At 43.7% G+C, this 23,039-nt stretch overlaps 1 protein-coding gene across 2 annotated transcripts in view; it reads left to right on the plus strand.

The window, feature by feature from the left end:
• Positions 1 to 23,039, plus strand: part of TIMM44 (translocase of inner mitochondrial membrane 44) — a 58,521-nt gene that overhangs the window by 6,462 nt on the left and 29,020 nt on the right. Inside the window, exons 1-9 of one of the 2 annotated variants that reach the window (XM_019491218.2) lie at positions 9,317 to 9,500; positions 10,824 to 10,931; positions 11,492 to 11,662; positions 12,678 to 12,758; positions 14,914 to 15,063; positions 18,269 to 18,402; positions 19,130 to 19,215; positions 20,297 to 20,389; positions 20,747 to 20,871. In XM_019491218.2, the coding sequence (XP_019346763.1) occupies positions 10,875 to 10,931; positions 11,492 to 11,662; positions 12,678 to 12,758; positions 14,914 to 15,063; positions 18,269 to 18,402; positions 19,130 to 19,215; positions 20,297 to 20,389; positions 20,747 to 20,871 (897 nt within the window). In that variant the 5' untranslated portion in view covers positions 9,317 to 9,500; positions 10,824 to 10,874. Of the gene's footprint in view, positions 1 to 9,316; positions 9,501 to 10,823; positions 10,932 to 11,491; positions 11,663 to 12,677; positions 12,759 to 14,913; positions 15,064 to 18,268; positions 18,403 to 19,129; positions 19,216 to 20,296; positions 20,390 to 20,746; positions 20,872 to 23,039 lie in introns of those variants that run through there. The other variant, XM_006275428.4, reaches the window with a different exon arrangement.

Consider the following 23,039-nt stretch of genomic DNA (forward strand, 5'->3'; position numbering starts at 1 on the left):
GAATTCTGGCTGGCCAGCAGTCCCAGGAGCCAGGAGCATATGGTTGCACAGAGCCACATTTGGGCAGCGCGCAGCTGGGGGGATGCGCTCACGAGGAGCCAGGGGTTTGCAGCAGCTCAGCTCTGGCCAAACATGGCTCCACACCACCGCATGCTCCTGCCCAGCTGGAGCTGCGCACTGCTGCCAGGAGACAGGGTGCACCAGCATTGCATAGTTCACAGTGCAAAGGAAGCCCATGATGTGGGTGTTGACATAGTATGATGCAGCAAAGGAGCTTGTGTCCAGGGAGCTGAAGGTGGGGTTTGGGCACCTGAGCCTATGAGTCTGCATGTGCAGCTTTGAGGAGAACACCCACATTCCTGATGCAGTTGTGGGGACGGAAAAGGGAAAACATGCCCAGTATATCTGGGAGGGGTAGGGAGCACTGGCATGCCTGGTGCGGCCAGTGGAGCACTTGGAGGGGCCTGTGTCCCCCACTGGTATGGTCCAAAGGGTGTGCAGCCCCTCCCCTTGCTAAGATGGCTTCATAAAATAAAGTAAGCCCGCTGATTATGAAAGTTTATGCTATGCATCTCTGATTTGTTAGTTTATAAAGTGGAAATTACTCTGATTTCCTGGGATGTTCTAGTCAGGGATGATCCTGGCTTGAGCAGGGGTTGGACTAGATCAGTGGTTCTCAACCTTTTTTTGTGCCATGACCCATTTGTACATATTGATGGCCAGCCCTGACCTAGGAAATAGGTTGAGTAAGAAACAGCTCTCCCTCACTCCCAACCCCATGGCTCCCCACCTCTCCCAGCTCTGCTGGTGCCCCTCACTCCTGACCTGCTGCCCCCTGCCTGTAGTCCCCCCGTGTGTGCCCCCCCAGTTTTATACTCCCACACTAGGCACGGGGCTGCAACTTGGCTGGACCAGCCTGGGCAGGAGCCGCTTTCGTGGCCCAGCAGACAGGTCCAAGTGCAAGAAGGTGGAGTGAGGCAGCAAGACTCGTTGCTGCCGCTGCCATGAGCTCCACACCAGCTGCAGTGTCAGCAGCATTAGGAGTAATGGGGGGCAGGGCATGCTGCCCTTACTTCCTGCTACCGCCAGCTGTTTGCATGCTGGGCCACAGCTGTACCCTCTGCCATGGCCTGAGCGCTGCCCCTGAGGCTGCAGCTCTACCCCAGAGGGGAGGTGGGGGTGGCAAGCAATACGGGCAGCCTGAGGGAAGCTGTGGTCCAGCATGTAAGTAGCTGGTGGTGGGAGGAGATGAGGGCAGCGTGGCCCCTGCTGCCCCCGCCGCCTCCCCCCCCCCCCCCCGCCCAAATCTGTTACTCCTCGTGCTGCTGCCTCCTTAGCTGGTGCAGGGTTCATGGCGGTGGCAGTGACAGCAATGAGTCTCAATGCCCCGCTCCACCCTCCTGTACTGGGACCCACCCGCTGGGCCATGAAGGTGGCTCCTGCCTGTGCTGGTCTGGCCAGGCTACAGCCCTGTGCCCTCTGTGGGCGTACAAATCTGGAGGGGCATGTGGCCCCCTGACCTGATGTGTCCCCCATGGTGCTCCCCCATGTCCCATAGACTTCCCTGCAGGCAGCTTTAGGAGCTGCTCTCCACCCTGCCTGGCTGCCACATGGGCACGTGGCATCTTCTGCCTGATCGCCTTCCTGCTGCTCCCCCCAGCCCCAAGCAGCCCCTCGCAGGCTGGAACTGCTAGTCTGCAAGGGGAAAACTGCACTTCCCCACATTTTTCTGTGATTGTTCACAGCCCTTTCAAATATTCTTGCGACCCACTTTTGGGTCACAACCCATGGGTTGAGAAACACTGGACTAGATGACCTCATGAGCTCCCTTCCAGCCCTCTCATACGATCCTAACTGATTTGGGGCTGTAGAGAAAAAGTAAATAGCAGGGCACTGAATTTAAATACGGTATCTGCAAACATGAAAACCATTAGTAGGTTAGTCACTTTGTGACAGGTTTGGTTTTGTCATATCATATCTTGGGGCATTATGCAGTCATTCCTCTTCAGCTGGAGATATTTGATTAGAAGTATCATGGCAGAGACAAGGAAAACTTGTTCCAGACAGATGTCTTCACCAGGCTTATACCTAGTGAGTATCAAATAAGTCACGAGCGTTAAAGACCCACTAATATTAGCAAACATTCTCTAGCTATGAAATATGTCTAGGTTATGTACATATAAAAGCCTATAAGGTTTTGCATGGGCATATTCATTTTGAGGGAGGTGATGTCGAGAGGTGGTCCGGTGGAGGAGAAGGAGTATTTATTTATTGACTGCGGGAATTGGGCATGCAGGGGCTCCTCAAGAATAGATGGCTGGTCTAGGCCTTAGGGCAAGGGTGTCTTTCATTTGGTCCGGTAGGCCGGTCTTGGTCCGAGGACTTCTTGTGGGCTGACATGGTTAGCAGCCCAGGTTTGAATCCCTCTATTATGTGGCAGCGTTCACCTCCTGGACGTTGACTTTGCTGACACTGTGGCTCCAGCCTCAGCTGCAGGGATGGGATTGAGTGGTGGTGGTGGCATTAACTCCTAGGCTCCTAGCAACTGTGGTAAAGTCACTCCTGTGGGTCAGATCCAAGTCGTGGGCCTGTGTTCAATACAAAGCTGCAATTAAAAGTAGGCATGGATACGGCATGGATCACAGAAAAGATTGCTGGCTCACTAGTTGGAGACACAATATGGAGATAGTGTTGCAATGCAGCCATCTCTTGAGTTGCTCCCAGTGCTCTCTTGACGTATGTTGGTGGGACTATATGGCTTAAGAATATAGTTTTAGAGCTGATACTATCTATGGCAAACCTCTTCATGTAACATTCCTGTTCACCTTAATCTGTATTTATACTTCAGTTCTGTCTATTGTTTTCTCTATGGCTGAGGAGGCAAAAGGGGTGTTTTGATGGAAGTCAGAAACAGGTTACAGATGTGGGGATCTGTTTTTAGCCTTTTACTTATCTCTTGGGAGCTATCAGCTTTCATATCATGATGGTGAGGATGAAGAGCTTTATTCTTCTCCCCTCTAGGCTGCCTGTTTGAGACCTTTGGTTCTTATCCCTTGAAAGGATGAATGATTTTGTAATTCAGTTGCAGGGCTGCAGATTGAGAATTTGTTCGATTCCTGATTCTTAAAGATTAATTTTGAGACCTTTGTTTGCTTCACTGAAATTGGGATAATAGGTTTAAGTGATGTTTTTAAACTGCTGTAAGATCTTTAAAAGCACAAAGCATTTTAGGGGTGCACCAATAGAGATTTTGGGAGCTGATACTGATAGCCGATCAACACCCCCCATGGTGAGGGAGAGTGGGGCAGGGGCTGCCCAGCTGGTAGGGGGGAGCCGTGGGACAGAGCTATGGCTTGTCCGTGGAGCACGGGGGGGGGGGGGGGGGGGGGGAGCAATTCCCACTGCTGTACGCACCCCGGGAGGGCACAGGGGGGTGTCGGGTGGGTGGGGTGTCCCTGGATCTATGTGGGGTGGGGCCGGGTAGGCTGCAGCTGTGGGATGGGGCCAGGGGCTGCACTGGGCTCTTCCTGGTGGGGTGGGGAAGGCTGGACTGTGCTGCACTTGGGGCGGGCAGTGGAGGCACTGGGAGGGGGGCTACAGCGAAATTTGGGATGACTGCAGCCCCCTCCCACCCCCGTGTAGCCACCTTCCCAGTACAGCCCCCCCATGCACTGGGAAGAGCCTGGTACAGCCCCAGCCTGCAGCTGTAACCTGGCCTGCCCTGCCCCATGCAGATCTGGGGGCACCCCCCCTCTGTGCCCTCCCAGGGTGCATGCAGAAGCAGGAACTCTTCCACACACCCCCGAACGACCTGTGGCTCTGTCCCACACCCTCCCCCACATCATCCCAGCTGGGCAGTGCCTGCCCCATCCTTGCCCCCACTCCTTCACTACAGGGGGCATTGATCTCTACCCCCCCTTACCCCCCCCACCCACTTCCACCACATCAGACTTACCAGCTGCATGCAGTTCTCCAATCTGCCAGGCGGTGCTCCTCCTTGCCTGCATGCTGCACTGCGGCTGTGTATATGCACGGGCATTTACTGGCCAAATTATCTGCCACATCAGGCCGATTTCCTATACAGTCAGTTGTCTTTATATCAGCGCCAATCTGATATCGGACCAATGTATCAGTGCACCTCTAAAGGTTTTCTACCACTGGACCCACTGCTGCTCAGGAACTTCTTTTTCCTTCTCATCAAGCAACCTATTTTTCTGTGGCTACTGTAAGAGCGCTTTAGAAGTCTCTTTCTTTCCCCTTTGTCAAGAGCAGATGAGGTCAGTTTCTGAAATCAGGAATAGGAACGCATGTGTGCAGATCAGAGAGAGAGGTGTAGGATTAGACCAATGAGTGGTGATAGATGTCCAATTTAATTTAGACTGAAACAGGGGGAAGTTTTTAAGTACTGTTTCCAGCTCATCTCATTATAGAGAGAGACTCCTAATATAACTCAATCCACTCATATCTGAATTTGCAGATAAAAAGTTCCTCTAAGAGGTTCGAACTTTCCCATTTGTTTCTTTTGGATGTTGATTCTGCAGGCTACTGATGACAGACTTAATCACACTAAGAGCTATTTCACTGCTGATCATTTTTTGCAGGAATGTCTAACTACTCACTGATTGCAAGTTTTTAGAATTGCCTCATTTTTACTGAATCTGACTAATAGGGTGCCCAAAAACACTTGTGAAGATGATAAAGCTAAATAAAGCTGTGCTTGCTGGTGTGTATCATAGCCTAACTCTTGCCTTTTTTTGTAAGATGAGTGGTGAAGGTATAGTGATGGGTTTTCGTTACCATATTTACTTGAACACAAGACAAAGCTTCCCCATCAGCATGGGCAAAAAAGCCCCTTGTCTTACTTTTGTCTACAAGGAAAACTCATTAAGTACATTGTCTAGCCTTAAACTGCTGCCAAAAGCAACATGTGCTCCATAATGAAAACCAACTGTGAAGTTGATTAAATGCAGCCAACACTAACCATGACGATACATTGCCCATATTGGGCAACCATGCTGATGGAAACTTTTTTGAAACTAATTTTATTAAAGACACACTTACCACACTTCACTTTACAAAGCTTCATGTATTGAGTATCCCTGTTTTATCAAAACTTCACATCACAAAAACAACTACATATTCAGAAGCCTACAATTACATATATTAAATCTTTAAACAACATACATCAGCTTCCCACAAAAAACCCTTAAAGAACTCCTTCTTCATACAGAACCCCATGAAAAACCTGTTACCTCGGTATCACCTGAAACTCTCCATCAGTCCTCTCTGTTGGGTCAGTGAAACAAGCATGTCCAGTCCTTTGTCCTCCACTTCTTCTCTGCCTATTCTTCCCTGATCTCTTCCTTGTCCTGAACGATACAGTATTTTAGTTCATGCAGGCCAGCTTTGGGCATTCTTTCAGTGAAAGCCAACCCCTTAAAAATCCAGGGTTTTTTACTTTCCATAAACTGGTTTTAATGCATGCTAATAAAGTCCTTAATAAGTCCCTTTGGTATGAGTCCATACAGTACCATCTCCTGCACTAACAACAGGTTTATTTTGTTGACACTCAAAGCAGCAGACCCTTCCCCACACCCCCTTTGCATATGTACACTCCCAAAACACGTCCCACCATGTCTTCTTCTCCGCTCCTCTCCCTTGGGCATCTAGATGAGCTTGTCAAGCCCCATCTGTGGTGCACCTCTCTCATTGGCAAGATATTTCTTACACCATCCATGCTAAATCAGCATTTTCACCTTTTAGTTGTTTACCCTCTACCACTCCCCCGCCCACCTTCTTCACTTGTCTTTCTGTGAAATTTCCCACCAGCACCATCCTGTCTCTCTCCCTTACCCCTTTCATTAATTTCTTATGACCCTTCTGGACCTCCAGCCATACCTCTGCATGAAACATTCCATCCTGATGTAATGAATCTGCAGTTGCCATGCCTATGGACACTTTAAAGAGGTCTGATATATTCCCCTCTTCCTCAAAATTGCACTCGGGGATATGTGCTGCTTTCCTCTCTCCCTCCGTTACGACCTTGTATACTGCGCTTGCATATTTCACATAGATGAACAGTCCCAAGTCCGGCAGCCCCATCCCTCTATCTCTCCTGCTTTGTACAGTTCAGCTCTAGCCAGGGTGGATTCGATTTAAATCAAATGGATTTCAATCGTGATTTAAATTACAATTTAAATCACTGGTCAGGAAGCCTTGATTTAATCATTATTTTCTACAGAGAGTGCATTCTTGTTTGATATAACCTTAATACATATTATTCACAATTCAGAGAGAGATGTAGGTTTTATTTTTGGAAGGTGTACACAATACATTTTAAAGCAGTGATTTATTTGGCCCTGCATGCAGATCCAGGGACACCCCACCATGCCCTCCTGGGGTGTGTGCAGCAGCTGGAGCTGCTTCCCCCCCTCCCTCCCGCAACAAGCTGCTCACAGCTCCTCCCCACCCCAGCTGTGCAGCCCCTGCCCCATCCCCAATCCCTCCCTCACTGCGGGGCCCTCAATCTACGCCCTCCCATGCCGCTTCCCTCCCCCCACAACAGACTTACCAGGCAGACACTTCTCTCCAAGCTGCCAGGCCAGAATCGGATCGATATTGGCTGATGCGGCTCATTAAAAATCGTCTATCGGTATCAGCCCAAAAAATCTTTATCGTTGTACCCCTAAGTTGAACACTTGTCACTTCTCCAGGCTCTGATGTATGCTTTAGCACCCTTTCCATTGAAAGTCTGTCTCTAACTACTACATTTATATCATCCATGTATAATGCATTTTACCTCTCTCCTTCCTGGTGTCTTTTTATGAACTTGTCTTTTCTTATTCTTTGGGCTAATGGTTCCATGCTGCACATAAATATTAGTGGCAACAGCAGGCACCTTTATCTCACCCCTGTATTCATTTTGAAAGCCCTACTTAGATGCCCATTAGTTTGGACTTGACTCTCCGCTTCTCTATACAATAACCTTATCCAACATATACATTTCTCTGGGAACACCATTTTTCCTAGCACTTTGACTATGTAGTAATGATTCACTCTGTCACATGCTTTTTCTAAATCTAGGTTTGCTGTAACTGTTTGTTTTCCTCTCTTGGATGTAGGACTTTATATCTCTGATCAGGTCGGAGATCCTTCTACCTGGTACTGCACATACTTGGTCTTCATGTTTATCTTTTGGAGGGTTTTCTTCATCCTTGAAGTCAGTGTCTTCGCCATTAACTTATAGTCTATATTAAGGAGTGTAATCAGTCTCCAGTTTTTCAGGAGTTCCTTCTCCCCTTTCTTAAAGAGTAAGATCACAACACTTCTTGTAAATCTTATCTTTCCCTGCCTGTCCTGTTTCCACTATTTCTTTGAAAACCTCCGCTATATCCTTCCCTACCTGTGCCCAAAACTTCTCATAAAATTCCATAGGTAGTCCGTCTGCTTCTGGTGATTTCCCTCTTTTAAAGGTTTTTAAGCACTCCTCCACTTCCTTTAAGCTTATCTTTTCTTCCATCTCCTCTGCTTCCTCCTCCTCTACTTTGTGTTCAGTCTCTTCCAGAAAAACCTTTATCGTCTTCCTGTCTGTTTCCTTTAACTGATCTTGCTCTTCATAAAATCTTCTTGTTTTCTCCAGTACCTCCTCCTGCTTTTGCACCTGGGCATCACCTTCTTCTCACATTGCTTTTAGCTCTCCTTTTGCCATCTTCACTCTGGCCAAAACGCGTCTGCACCATTCTTCCTGCCCCTCTACCTGACCTCCATTTGTTTGCTCCCAACACAACTTGTCTGCTCCTTGACCCTGTCCAAATACCATATTTGTCCTGCACGTTCTCTACACCCATTACTCTAAGCACATACAACTCCATCCACCTTTCTGTGTCTTCTGCCTGTAATAAATATGTGTACATTTGTACTATAATCACTCGTTCCCTTGATTTTTTCCTTGCTATAAACTTTATCCCTCTTATTTCCTCCCTCCCAAATTTCTCTTCATGTTTCTTCTAAAACTTTTTATACCTATCATTGCTCCAGTAAGAAATTCAAAAATCTTTCTGTTTTGGAAAGCAATTAGGCTGTTGAGATGTTCCATGTGCACTTCCGATATTCCAGACAGTACCTTTTCTCTGAACTCTTATCTGTTCATTGTTGATCCCATCTGTATCCCGTCACTGGTTGATATTGCTTTTATCTGCAGCCTCCGATCCTTCCTGACATCTCTCAGTGCGTTTTCCATGTCTTCCTGCCATGCCACTCCTGGTGGACTGGTATTCCATCGTGCTTCTGCTGCTTTTGCTCCTTGTCCCATGTACTTTCTCCTGCTGTTCTCACTTCATCTCCTGTTCTCCTCTGCTCCTATCTCCCCCCTGGGCCTTGTTCCTCTCCCCGTCACCTTCTTTGCCACTGCCTCTGTAGTTGTTGCTACTTCCACTGGTGCTCCCATCTTCCTTCTCTGTTTCTCCATCTTTGTCCACTCTCCATCTACCTCTAGACTTTCTTCTCCTCTCTTCATTTCACTTTCCACCTCCTGGTTACTTGCCATCATTGCTATTGTTTTGAGCTGCAGGTTTCCTACCTCCAATCCTTGTACCCTGATGCTCTGTCAATCCCTGTCTCTGCTCTTAAGGCATTGGTCAGGCTTTCAGATGATCACTTGATCTTAGCCCAAGAGGCTGAGAAAATACTGATTTACTGAAAATACCTTTTGCATGTGGCCCTTAAAAAAAAAAAAAAAAAAAGGGTGAGGAGGTATTCCCTCTGCAGGAAACTGTTACTAGGCTGGCACTGGGAGGGCAGAGCCAGGGACACCCTCCCTTTGGTGCCAGAAAATTAATTTCTTAGAAAATGTTAAAGTTCAAGTCACAAAGTTAAAAGTACAAGGAAATACAGAAAGACCTGAGCAGGGGGCTACATAGTAGAGGATGGGGAGAGGAGTGAGAATGCAACTAAGTGGCATATGAAACATGCAGCCAACTAAGCTTGGGGATGGGGAGGTAGGAAGGGGGAAAGGGAGGGAGCGGCCGCAATGCTTACAAATCAGAGAATATACAGGAGAGCTTGTACTACAATACTATATCGTAATGGGGAGATGATTTGGAAAACTCAAAGAGTTACAAAGAACAAGATGAGGGATACAATTGCAGAGGTGGAGAAGAGTCCAAAGTTAAAAGTCCCTGGAGGCAATTCAGCGCAGTAGGGGGGGGAAGGGGGCGGGGAGGGGGAAAGCAGTCAGGTGGTCCCCGCTGAGTTGCTTCCAGCCAGCAGTCTGGTGGGGTCCACGTACTGACACTGTCCCATGACGTGTTCTACATAGATGTCCCCCGATCTCTGAATGGTGTTGGATGCTATGAGGCACTGCATCAGCTTGGCGTTGCAGCTGGATACATGACAGGCACACAGGATGCTCTCGTTGCTGGCGTCCCATGCCCTGAGTGCCCCAACAGCTGGTGGCTCGACAGTCGCGTTGTATCCCCGGGTCCTCGAGGCGTCTGCAATGGGTAGTACTTCTCTTGCTTCCATTTTCGGGCCTTGATGAAAGCTTGCTGCCGGTTCTTAAATGGGATAGTGAGATCTACCATCACAACATGCTGGCTGTCTTTGTCGGTCACAATGATGTCTGGGCACAGCTGGCTCTCGCAAAGTACGACAGTGCGGTTGTTGGACATGGTCTCGCTGAGGCCAGTATGGCTGTGGCCAGTCAGTCCTGGACGACCTTGCTGCACAGTTGCCACGATGGTGTGGAGTGTGCAGGTGCACAGTAGATAGGGGAGAGTCTCTGCCTCATAGCTGCAAGGGCAATGCCTCCTGTCATGGTTTCCATACTGAACTGTGCCATTGAGTGGCAGGCACCTTTCTTGGGTATGAGCACCGTCATCACCTTTTTCTAGGAGCTGAGCTTGTGGTGTATTCCCTGCACGGGTTGAAAAGCAGTGTCAGGACCAAGCATGAGTGCGGGGCTATTGAGCATACGGCTCCTTTGTGGAGGGTATCCAGAGTACACAGATGTGAAGAGCAGTGCTGAACTGTGGGGTCATCGTGGCTTGAAGCACTGCTGACTGCTGGGGCTCCACTCAATGAACTGTATGGTAAATCACGAGCCTTTGGGTTTTGAATGAGTATCGTTCATGGTTTAGCAGGCCCGGGTTGTTAGAGATACAGTTATATACATTAAAAGATTTTTGCAAAAAAAAAAAAGTTTGTACTACATGTAAGTAGAAAAGTGCTGTGCTAAAACTTGTAGAAGTTGCAAAAAAGGTAAAATGTATCAATTTTGGATGAACTAAGTCCATGGGTACTATGTGCAAACTACTACCGGTATGTTTATTTCAAGATTTTCAGTGTTTTCAAATTTTCTCCTCACTTTGCATGTGCTCAGGAAGAACAAGGTCTGACAGTAAGGGGGAGGGAAAGGGTCACAGGGGAGGCAGTGGGCAAGGGGACTATCTGACCCTCCAGACTTATTTTCCCTGCTGTAGCAGTGGGAGGGAGACAAATTCAAGGCAAATCTCCAATAATTAGTTTATACACCTGGAAAGTTGTTACTCATTTATAGATTTTCCATGTAATCTAATTACTGGGGGGAGGTTGCCTTATAGTCAGGGTCATCTTATGTTCGAGTAAATATGGTAATAATAACCTGTAACGGGTTGTTTTGTGGTGAATGCATTCTTCTGGGACAGCTCCCAGTGTCTGTTCTCTAAAGTTCAGCTCCCTTCCTTCTGTGTTCTTTAATTCACCTTTTTCACTGGCTCTTTGACCATGTGCCGAAGAAGATCTAAATATTTTTTTATAACGTTAACTAAATCTTATGTTTCTCTTAGAAATGTCTTGTCAGTGGCATACAGCTTATAACTGGAAGATACCCAGCTCCTATGCTCTACAGTGGTATAATGTATAGAATGGGCAGGCCTATTTTAGAACTACATCAGGTAAGTTGATGGCTGAAAATTTATATTAATTGACAGTGCTATACTAATAATTAAAGTGCTGGAAATAGATACATTTCTGATTAAGTGGTACCCTAGACCTCTGTATTCAGAGATGTGACTAGTAGCTCAGTATCAAATATACAGTCAGTTCAGCTGAAAAGATTTTCAGTTCAGTCCAGATGATAAGTCTCAATAGTGTGGCTCCAGTAGTTTGTCCAGTGACCACTGTAACATTCTCAAGAGCAGAAATGGTGTGGCTCATCAAGTTGTCAGTTTAGCCATGGCAATATGAATCCTTAGCGCTTGAAGAATAATTTTATTTTTTTGCTTGTCTGTGCACTTCTGCTGCACAAAGCACAAGATATATGGAAGGTCTTGATTGCTGTGTAAGGTTATGTTGCTCCTTCAGCTGTAGTGTTTGACCAGCCTCAGGATGCCCGGTTATCATTCATCTGGCACATTTGAGATGATCCAACACTTGGTTTTTGTAAATCTGACTTTGGGTACTTATTAAATAAATTGTTTCTTTGGATTGTACAAACTGTAATAACTTTCTTTAGTTTAGATGTTATTCCTCTGGAGGAAGAAAAGGCTTTATATCAGGATTTGTCGAAAACATCAAGCAAGAATTAGCCAAAAATAGAGAGATGAAAGAAAGTATTAAAAAATTCCGAGATGAAGCGAAAAGGCTAGAAGAATCTGAAGCGCTCCAGGAAGCGAGGAAGAAATATGTAAGTCTTCCCCAGGAATTTCTTTTATTGTTTGCCACTTTCACTCACTTAGTAACTAAACCGTTGTATTAAACAAGACATCGAGCAAATGAGTTTGTCATTTTAGGGCAACTGTATTCAGTATGGCAGCACTGATAGCTGTAATGCACTTGTGTAAAGTTCTGTAAAATTTTGTCTTCCCAGAAGGCTTTTTACTGAATAAAAAGGTAAAGAATAAGCAGGTAAAAATGTGGTGTGACAATATAAATAGAGTTGGAATTAAGAGTTTTTCCTGTCATTGTGATTCACATTCTTAAAGGATTATAGAACTGCGTTACATATTTTTGCACTAGTGAGGAATAGATATCTTATGAATTAGACCTTCTTTTAGACTGCATACTGGCCAGATTCACCATAGAGAAGAATACAGGAAAATATGTAAAAGAAGGAAGTAATAGTCCTGGATTGCTTTATATTTATATCATTGCCTTTAAATATTTGTTTATTCTGTATTTTTCTATGCCTACATAGTTGATTAGATGTCTGTGAAATAATGTTTCCTATGCCACTTTAAAAATATATTTTGAAATGCATAGGGCTCTTGTTCATCCGTCCCTCTTTTGTACAGTAAACTCTTATGAGTCCTGTCCAATTTCTTCAATACGCTTCTAATGGGACTTCAGAAGCTAACAAATTACAGCTGACTTAATTTAGTTTGGGGATATTTTTCTTGTTCAATTTTTCCATCATATATTCTTCTTTTGGCATTCTTTTCTGTTCGGGGCAGCCATTAATTTACACTGCATTGATTTTGGCATGGATTAAAAAAATTTAGGATGATGTAAACAGTGATTGAGCACAACTGATACTAGTTTACTTCTATCACTGTGTAGAGATAAAAGTATTTATATATCTCCTTTTTATGGCAGAGTAACTAGAGCTGTTTTTTGGTCCTGTGGTAGCATGATCACCTGGAGAGTACTTTATATTGGATTGTATTTATTCAGTTTTGTTCTAAAACCTTATTTTGCTGCAGAAAACGATTGAATCTGAAACTGTTAAGACATCTGAAGTGATTAAAAAGAAGCTTGGAGAACTAACTGATACAGTTAAAGAGGTAAAGTAGAACTTTACAAAACCTCCTAGAAGACAGTTTGCTTATGTTTTGCTATTTGTATTGTTGTTAACTTCCCTTACCTGTTTCTTCTAGTTAAAGGGAGGACCATGTTACTATTTATACATACCAAAGTAATTGAAGACACATTCAGTGATAAATATTTGAAAATTCTTTATTGTGACAGCATAAAAACAGATGTCCTGGTAATGCTAGTAGAGTAGACTTTGGCCATGATCTTATTCCATCTGCTACATGTCTGCAACTACACAGTTGCTCACCCAAAAGATACACTTCAGCTCATCCTAATCCTGTTGTCTGGGGAGGTTCATAGTTCTCCCATTCTCTCTGTGGGCTCTGCATTTCCAGAGGCAGAGCCTACTCGCCTCGGGGAGATAAATAACTCTTCTGTTCTGGTTCAAGATTAAGAAGGTGCTTTTCTTATGTTGTCCTACATCCCGGATAAGTGACCAAATCACTTGTTCAGGGTGGGTCTCTCTTTCCCTCCCCACCTCAGATGCTTGCTCAGTGTAGTATTTGTCCACCTACGTAATTGGGAATGGAAACAGAAGCTGATTGTTTCCCAGGCTCAATTTTTTTATCAGCCGAGCTTAGGCAAGAGTAAAGTGCTTTGGTGGGCTTTCTGGCTTGTTTCTGAACATGTAAAGTAAATCAAGTCTAGTCACCTGGGGATCTTCTCAGGCTGAAATGAAAATGCATAATGAATTTAGGTTCCTTAGCTTTTGTGGTGGCTGAGTGGAGTGAAACAGGATTGTGTCTGCTTCAGCAAATGCCAAAAAGCTGTGTAAATGCTGCATAAATGCCTTGGGGGCAAAATAAGTATGAGCCACTGTGTTTTTGGATATCTGAATATCTGAAAATGTCTCAAGGCTGTTGCTTCTTTAGTCAGGCTGTATACCAGCATGAAATTGGGGTATCTCCCCTGGGAACTTGGTCAGAAAATCCAGTAAATTTTTCATTTCTGGCACTTTTTTCCCAATAAGAATATCCTATAGGCTTGTGCCATTATATTTCAGTATTATATTTACTGTGATGGGGCTTGTAGCTAAACCAAGGTTTGGCAAAGTTCCAAGGCTTCCAATGAAAATCAGGTCTTGCACATGATAGTAACTGTAGTGATGTAGTTAGAGAAGCTGTTTTCTCTTGGTCAGCATTGAGTTAAATATCCAGAAGCACTCTGCATGCTTGGGCGGTGCTGGACTCTCAGGTGTACTTCAAGCAACAGTAGAAATTAAGGAAAATATTCCACTTTGTAGCCCACATACTAGAGATAAGGGTTTCTCACTAGCTTGTATAATAGAGTGTCTTGAATCATCCAAATGTAGTGGAGGAAAAGGAGACCACCTAGTGGTACTCCTGGCAACTGCTTCTTTGTGAATTTGTATTTCCCTATCCACCCCAGAACTGCCTGCTGCCCATGAGGCACTGAAATGCTTATAAAGAGCATATGCTAAGCCTGCTGTGCTGGTTCAGAGAGCACACAGATACAGATATATTTGGTAATTACTATTCAACAGTGTGGTTTTATATCTAACCAAAAGCATCTGCATATAAACACAGGATTGTCAATGATTGGTGATAATGCTATAGCACCAGAGCACTGTGTCCTGCAAGTTATTCTCCTGTGACATAATGGGTGCCCGTAGATGTGTGGGATGTCTGCTCCAGTGCACTATAATTACAGTGCGTCGGAGCAGGCTCGGCTGGAGCTAATTAGCACGCTCCAGCAGCCTCAGTGTCTTGTGTATTCAGCATCCCCATGCTTGAAAATGGCAGCGGGGGGCACTTTAACAAAAGCTCATTGAACAAGCTTTAGTTAAAGCACCCCTGTTGCCATTTTGAAGCACAGGATGCTGAATACACAAAATACTGCATGTGCTTTAATTAGTGCGGCTCTCAAAAGCCAGACTGTTTAAAGTGTCATCCCTACCCCCACCTTGAAGCATGTGTAAAGACACCCAATGGTTTTAACATAAATTGACTATTGTTGCTACAGACCTTGACTGCATTTGCTATGTTTGCTGAGTCTTCATTGTTTTACTTGGAGGTATCCTAAATGCCAAAATAAAGAATCGCTTTCATATCCATGTGGAAAAGTCCATATTTTAAATGATTTCATATTCCTGTTTTATTGTAGGGTTTGGATGAAGTAAGTAAGAGTGATATTGGACGGAAGATAAAAGAAGGTGTAGAAGAAGCAGCCAAGACGGCAAAACAGTCTGCAGAGTCAGTGACCAAAGGAGGGGAGAAACTGGGCAAGACAGCAGCATTCAAAGCCATTTCTCAGGTACACTTATGGATGACATACCTACTTGAAGGTGATATAGTTTATTGGACCAACCACATGATTGCGATAGACTTAGACAAGTTTTCAAATGCAGTACTTTCTTCTTCACGCCTTGTCTAAGTCTATCCCAGCTGTGTGGTTGGCTTAATAAAAGATAACACCTGCAAAAATCCTTGCATCTTTCTTTTCCCTGAACTGTTGTGGCTACACGTCATTCCAACAATACCTGCTTGGAGCCAGTCCTGCAGGCACTGAGTCCATTAAAAACGAGCAAACGGACTTCCTTATCTAGTTGTTGATGCTTTGAGGGTTTCAGTTTGTGATGTGCTGTTTTCAGCCAAAATTGAATATAAAGTTTTCAGAGGAAAACCTGTTTGATGTACAATTGTTGCAATATTTTGAGAAATTAAAGAGCCACAAGGTACCAAGACTGGGTAATATCTACCAAGAACTTTGCAAAATTGTAAGCATCAAGTGTCTGAACTGCTACTAAATACGCTATCTCTCATGCAGATTGACTTATTGCTAGCAGAGCAGAGAGTAACAAATGCACTTTGTTTATTGGAGCAAATATTAATCACTAGCTGATTGGCACAGGAAGGAATTTATCTTTGGCCAGTTTCTCTCACTTGTGCTGGGGTATCAGTGGTAGCCTCTTTCAGAAGGGGGCATCAAACTGGAAGGACAGTTGGTCCCTTTAGTGATGGAAATTTTCCTGTTTCTCTGTTCCTAATAAGATGTCATCTACTAAAGGTCAGCTTCAGCCATAACAGCACCTCACATTATACAGTGGCATTTCTGTAAGGAAGCTTGTTATCTTGCCACAGCAGATGCAGCTAACTCCTTTCAAGAACTGCCAGCTCCTTCTCTGAAGCAGGCAACTATTCTCTCCCTTCTGGCAGGCAATTATCTTGTAAGATTTGCAACCTGGGTTTATACTAACTTTCGACGGGTTACATATAGTTTCCCCACATTTTAGCAAATGTCTTCATGCACTGTTCATCTTTAGTGGACTGTTTCAAAAGCCTTTTAATAGGCTGAACAATCTTCCTTGCTTCTCTCTATCTTTTTAAAGTGCAAAACAGCTTCTTGTTCTTGGCTTAAAAAAAAAGGAAAGGTAAATGTAGAGAATAACTGAGAATAAATACAAATTTGAGTTGGTCTAATAAAAGATATTGGATTTACCCAAAGAACCTTGTCTGAGAATAAATAAGAATTCTAATAGTGCAAATATATTTAAGATCTATGTTACTGCAGTATTTAGGAAACATTTATTTATTTGGACACTCTACTGCTGGGTAACAATCATGGGGATTCAGAAGTCTTTTTCCGACCTCAACAGCTCACAGAGGTCTCCTTTTGTAGTTACTGGAGATTGTCTTTAGTGGTTATGAACATGAAGAATAACTGGACCAAACGCTCCAAAGTTCAACATCCAGTGTATGACTCCAACCCAGGAAACACTCAAGCATCTCTGTAACTTTATCTATGTGAAGAGTTCCACTGATTTCATTGGAGTTATTCAAGTGCATAGATTTATTTAGACATTTTAGTAAGGTTTTTTAAGACCCTATCCTATGTGTTAAAAATGTGGATGGAAAATAATTGCCATTCACTGTGGTTTGCTATAAAATCAGAAATATCCATATTTTTTCAATGTTTTTATTTTAGGCAGTGAGACAGCACTATAAAGCTGCACACCGCTTTGTCATTAGATGTGATAACCATCCTCTGTATACACGTAGCTTACTAGAAGCTGGCCTTCTCTTGCATATCACGTATATTAAGTGCCATTTTATATCAGAACAAATCCAGTGATGATTGGGAGTTGCATTCCACTTTTCTTCTAGTGATAGTGTCACTGGAAGAATCTGGAACATCAGAAGTTTAATAAAGTAATTTAAGAAATAAATTAGTGTTGTCATGGTGAGCATATGTGTCGCTCTTATATGAGAGGAAATGGGTTTAGTACCCAAACTTAAAACTGAGTCCTTCTCTCATTGATTACAGTGAAATGAGGGTATTGCCTCTCTTTAGCAGAGACTGAAATAGGGATACAGCTACGCAAAGATTTCTTGTATATCTGAGTCCCAAGTTTATAGAAAAAAAATTAAGTATGGACAAACATACATTTTGAGTAGCTACAAAAGGGGAGGAGTTGTCCCTGAGGTGCAGCAACTGTAATGCTGCAACACTTATGAATGATGAGCTTGTAGCAATACAGATATACCAAAAATTTCTCTGACTTTAAACCTGCCTCATCCAGGGTCAAAGTTGGATGATTTAACACACAGTCCTGTAGCAATACAAGTGTATGTCTAACTGTTTACCTTGTGATAGCTGTTGTGCACTTCCAAGAAGCAGATCCCCTTCCCTTTCCAAAGCTGTTCCAAGTGTATGCATGTCGACCCCCAACATCTCTTCCTTAACAGAAACTCAGCAGGGAGAGAGAAATCCACCACCAATTCTGTTCTGTGGGATCACTAGCACTACTGAGATTTCTGCATACATGGAATTTAGCTCCAGAAGCACTGATCCTGATTTTTGCTGTGAATAATTGAGCTCCTTCAACCTTTTGCTCAAATGTATACTTTAGGGGAATTGAGGCTTTTTCTGTATTCAGGTCTGGAACTATAAAGTGAATATCAACTTTGCAAATGCTCGCTCTTTTGGCTGCTCTCGCTCTCCCTGTCCTTAAAAACAAATGTGCTCCCTGTTACAGTCTTGCTGTTTTGCACTTGTGGCAAACACATAGGCCTTGTTTTGTAACTGGAATCTTCTTTACTGTTTAGGTTTTAGGAATCCTTTGTTCCTTAAAATCCTGATAGGCAAGTCCTTCATGCCTATCAGTACTCACTCTTTTCGACTCCATATTCATCCCTCTGACCTGATTTGCCAGCATTTTCACTCTTTATTTGTAGGGTCTTTTGATTCAGTTAGTTTTCTGGATTCCTGTTCATTATTCTATCATAAGCCAGATCCAAACTTAAATTTTTGGTACTTTTCCTGTCCAATTCAGGTAAATCTCCAAAAACAGTACTTCACTCAGCCTTGATGTAGGCACATGCATCTCTGAGTGATATATGTTGAGTTGCATTTGCTGACAGCAGAGATCAATGTAGCCCATAGACTCTACCTCAGGTTTTTGAAATAGGATCATTAGTTTTTTGTAGCAAATCCACTAATCAAATGTTTTTTCTTTTAGGGAGTAGAAACAGTTAAGAAGGAAATGGATATAATAGGGCAGACGGGTCCTTACAAACGTCCAGAGCGACTAAGGAAAAGGACTGAATTTTCTGGAGAGAGGATCAAGGAGCAGAGAATATTTGAAGCTAATGAGTACGTACTGGATTAATCATAAAGAGGTCATTGCTATGTATGACCTGATGAGTGTTTTTAAATTTGAACTATAAAGTAGTAAAGGTGGGCAACTTCTGGGGTTGGGGTCAAGCTGCAGCATAAGGGATGGTTTAAGTGATCAACTTGCTCCTAATATTGGGCTCAAGCAGGCAGGGGTGGAGAACTGGAATTATTCCATTTCTAAGGATTGTGGTATTGGATTACTGCAGTAGCTGCTTCCTATTCAGAGTTGCTGCCAGCTCCTGTTGGAAAGGCATACTTTAATCCCTCTGTAACTTCTGTTTAGAAGATTGGGTTGGCTTGAACTTTCTCAGGTTTATTCTGAAGAGAAAAGAATATTTATGCAAAGTTTGAAAAGATGTATGAAATGTTTTATGAATTACAGAGCATTACAAAATAATATGTTCTCCTGACTTGAAATTTCAACTTCTTTGCAATATTTTTTTCCTCTAGTAACTCAGCCCTTCTTGCTCACATTTTCTGAATGTATCTTTGGTTAACATAACTTTAATAGAACCAAACTTGAACTCCTGATCTTTCCTCCAGACTCTTCTCACACTCAGTTCTTACAGTGGATGTCTCAAGCAGCACCCTTGATAGTACAGGATACTGTACAGAAAGATGTTTAGGATAGCTCTGTGTCCTTTTCTTCTGTTTCTGAGGACTTAGTTTGTGCATAAACTGCTAGCCTTCTGCTCTTCCCTAGGGAGGCCATGGGTGTGGTGGTACACAAGGATTCCAAATGGTATCAACAGTGGAAAGATTTCAAGGACAACAACGTGGTCTTCAATAGTAAGTGTTCCAGTGGTTAAGGAACAAAACTTTATTTTCTGTGATCTCCAACTTTTACAGTCTGGGATCTGATGCCATCTGTGCAACTAGTCTTCACATAATGCAAATCATGGCCATTTTTGTTGCAGCTGTTAGTATTAGGTAGTGTTAAATGAGAAGTAGGCGTTGCTACCAACACAGTAGTTATTCCAAGCTTCTCCATCTGTTTTGGGAGACAATCCCAACCTTCAGCAGAAAAGTATTGTTTTACCACCATATTTAACAGGTACTAAAACCTGATTTCCCCATTGCCTATGAACAGAGATTGTAAGAACACTGAATTCTGAATGCCTCCTACTAGCCAGACACTAAGGGTACAGAGAAGCAGTTGCAGCATTTAAAATACTTGAAATGCAGTGCTGTAGCATGGTGTTTCCCAACCTTTTCCGTTCCACGGTACACTTACCTGGCCTTTTCCGTCCCATGGCACACCAGTCAAATGTGGAGTGGGCGGGAGGAGGAGGGTGGCAAGTGGCCAACTGGGTGGGGGCTGAAAGGTATAAGTGTGGGCCTGGCCAGGGCACAGTGGCAGCATGGGGTGGTGGCACCGGCTGTAGCCATGCCTTCCCCCAAATTCTGTGGCACACCTGGACGTGTCCAATGGCACACCAGTGTGCTGCAGCAGTTGAGAAGTGCTCCTTTAGCAGCATGCAGGCATACACAGCCTCCCCACTTCCTGCTGGAGCACTGTTTCGCTCAGGTAGTCATGACCTGAGTTTTTCTAGGCCTGAAGGATACTGTCAGGGGCAGTTCCCGGGGCTTTGACATTCATGCAGAGGAAAAAAATAACTTTGTAAGGGCTATTGATGAGGATTAATGGTAAAGAGTGTTAATCTCTAATTTTAGGAAAGTAATGAGTAAAAATAATCATTTGCTGAAACAGGAATATGCTAATTGTAAAAGAGGGATTTGGAAGGGACTTGAGAGGTTTAGAAGTGACCTATAAATAAGATCTTACACTGCACATTCTAATTACCATTTAAGAAGTACAAAAGTGAAATAGCTGAACACTTCCGCTGATCTCCTCTTTCTTCTTTTTCAGGGTTTTTTGAAATGAAAATGAAATATGATGAAAGTGATAACGCATTCATTCGAGCCTCCAGGGCTGTGACAGACAAAGTCACAGATTTAATTGGTAACATTTCATTTTGGTGAAAGTTTATTAGTAGTGTAGAGCTATGGCCATTGACTTTCTAAAGGGAGGGTTAGTGCTGCTGCTATCAACGTGTTACTAGCCTTTGGGAAGGAATCTGATGTTTTGCATCTGTGTATCTTGTATCACTAAGTGGAGCAACAACCCAATCAGGGGGTGGTAAATAATGACAAGTGGGTGTAAGGGATAAAACTAAAACCCCAAGCAAAACTTGTAGCATCTTCTGGACAGATCATACCTACCTCTGTTAAAGAGACAGCTCCTTCAGTTCTCACTTATCCTCAGTGATGCTTGTCATGCCTGTAGTCTTAATTAATTGAATTGAATTTGTTTTGACAGGTGGGTTGTTTTCAAAGACAGAAATGTCTGAAGTTTTGACTGAGATTCTCAAAGTGGACCCAGCCTTTGACAAAGACCAGTTTCTAAAGCAATGCGAGAATGATATAATCCCTAATGTTCTGGAGGTAATTTCTAATGTTGGAACATGATAATGGAAACAAGCGTCTCACGTTCTTATAAAAGTTACAGACTTGAGCTATTCCATTTTTGAATGATTAAACTTGAAGATGGGATGGCTGTTGTCCCTCCAGCCCATGGTTTCAGCTTGGTGCATCTCCCAAAATAACAAAAGTTTGGCTAAGGAGAGAAGGCTCCCATGTGAGAAGTTAGTTGCAAATCTTCCCACGTGGGTTAGCAGTTTTTAGAAGGCTCTGACAGTGCTGGAAAATAAAATGCCTCTCTTACCTAGTGATGAATGTTAGGAACTCCAGAGGTTTCAAACCAAGCTGGATGAATGGGCAGTAAAGGGACAGCTGCACACTAATGCACACTGGAAGAAAGAATTCTAATTACTCATTTACATTGCAGTTCCAACGTTTAGATAACTGCTTGAGGAAAAGATGTTGGCACTGCAAATGGATTAGTAAAAGTAGCCGCTGAACAAAAAATTTAGGGTTGTTAAAGCTTTAGAAGTAACTTCAATATCATAGTACCACTTATTTCAGTAATGGTGTGCCTTCACTTGTGTGAATATTGTGTTATCACCTGATGTTAAAAAACATAGCAGAAATAGAATGGGGCTCAAGCATGGGTGGCAAAAGGAATTACAGGCATGACTTTAGGAGAAATCTGAAAATTGGAATTTTCTGAAGAGAATGAAGTGTTAATGCTTTTTTACAACATACTCATACCCCATCTCATAATCGGGGATCTGAGTTTTCCGTTTCCCATGGAAAAACGGCGTAAAATGCAGATTTCCCCCTTTGCCATAGGAACCCATGGATTTCTCATTATAGCAGAGAAACCTGCAGATTTTGCAGTTTTGCAAAGAGCTCTCTGCAGTGGCAGAGCTCCAGCCTGCAAGGGGCTGGGAGGGAGCGGGAAGAGGGTGGTCAGGCAGGGGGTGCCATGCACATGTATATGCACAGGGCCTCCAGGCAGCCTGGAGAGCAGCTCCCGCAGGTAAGTATGGGATGGGGGAGGATTAAGGCCCCCGTAGGTAGGGAAGGGAGGAAGTTGGGCAGTGCTGGGGCCGGGGCTGTTGCCCATGTGGGGGGGCGAGTGGGGCTTGGGGCCCAGGGCCGCAGTGCATAGTAGCAGGGCTCCGGTGGGGAGCAGGACGGAGCTGAGGGCCACTCAGTTGCTGAGTGATGGGCACGGGCATGGCTGGTGGGGGCTGTAGGGGGCCTTTCATTTTAATCATGGATTTGGGGAGTTTCATCAGAGAATTTGTGATTTATTTATTTTTTTTATCAGAGAATTTGAGACTTTTTTATCAGGGAAAACAAGGATTCCTGCTTATGATACAAAAACAGAACAGTGGAATTATATTACAAGACATTATTTTACAATTATATGTCAATACGCTAAACTCCAATAGTAAAAGGAAGTTTTAAAAATCTGTTTCATTGTGTATGGAGCGCATGGCCCCCAAGAGGCCTTGGGGAAAGATAGTGTGGGAGACCAGAATACTGTGGGGTTGTGGAGGGTAGGAGACCTGGCCAGATGTTAAATTTGTCCTGGCATGACAGAGCAGTTAATGTTTGAATCAGCAACTTCTGTATCACGGAGCCAATGTTTTTGTAGTAGCTCGGCAATTTTTTTTTCTTGGGACAGATTCTTGTAACATCTGTGTTACCATTTGTTGCGGGAAGCCTACATATATACTACAATAAATGTAACGTTTGGAGGAGAGCATCAAAGCTAGAGTCTTAGGAAGATTCAGAGAATCTGACACTTGTTAAGGATGATGCCTGTAGTGGCACAGTTGTGTTTTGAAAGAACTGCCCTGTGATCACATCTGCACTGTGGAGTGACTGGATTAGATGAGTATCTCAAACTAATTCATCACATGGGTTGTGCTTGTCATGTGGACAGAACTCGAAACAAAATAATGTAGGAATTGTCACTCTGAATCTGCCCTATGTTTCCTACAATCTAGCTGTCCTCCTCCTAACAATGGTAGGAGCAAAATGCTTCATGAAAGCTGTAAAAACCATGTGTTGCACTCTTAAAGAATAAACCTCTCCTGGAAAAGTGTCTTTAAACCCCTGTTGCAGGGGTTTAGGTTGTAGCCGTGTTGGTCTAAGGACATAGGCAGACAAGGTTCCTTGGGTGAATTTGATATCTTTTA

This window comes from Alligator mississippiensis, chromosome 16 (assembly GCF_030867095.1).
Source record: "Alligator mississippiensis isolate rAllMis1 chromosome 16, rAllMis1, whole genome shotgun sequence".
Lineage (NCBI taxonomy): Eukaryota > Metazoa > Chordata > Crocodylia > Alligatoridae > Alligator > Alligator mississippiensis.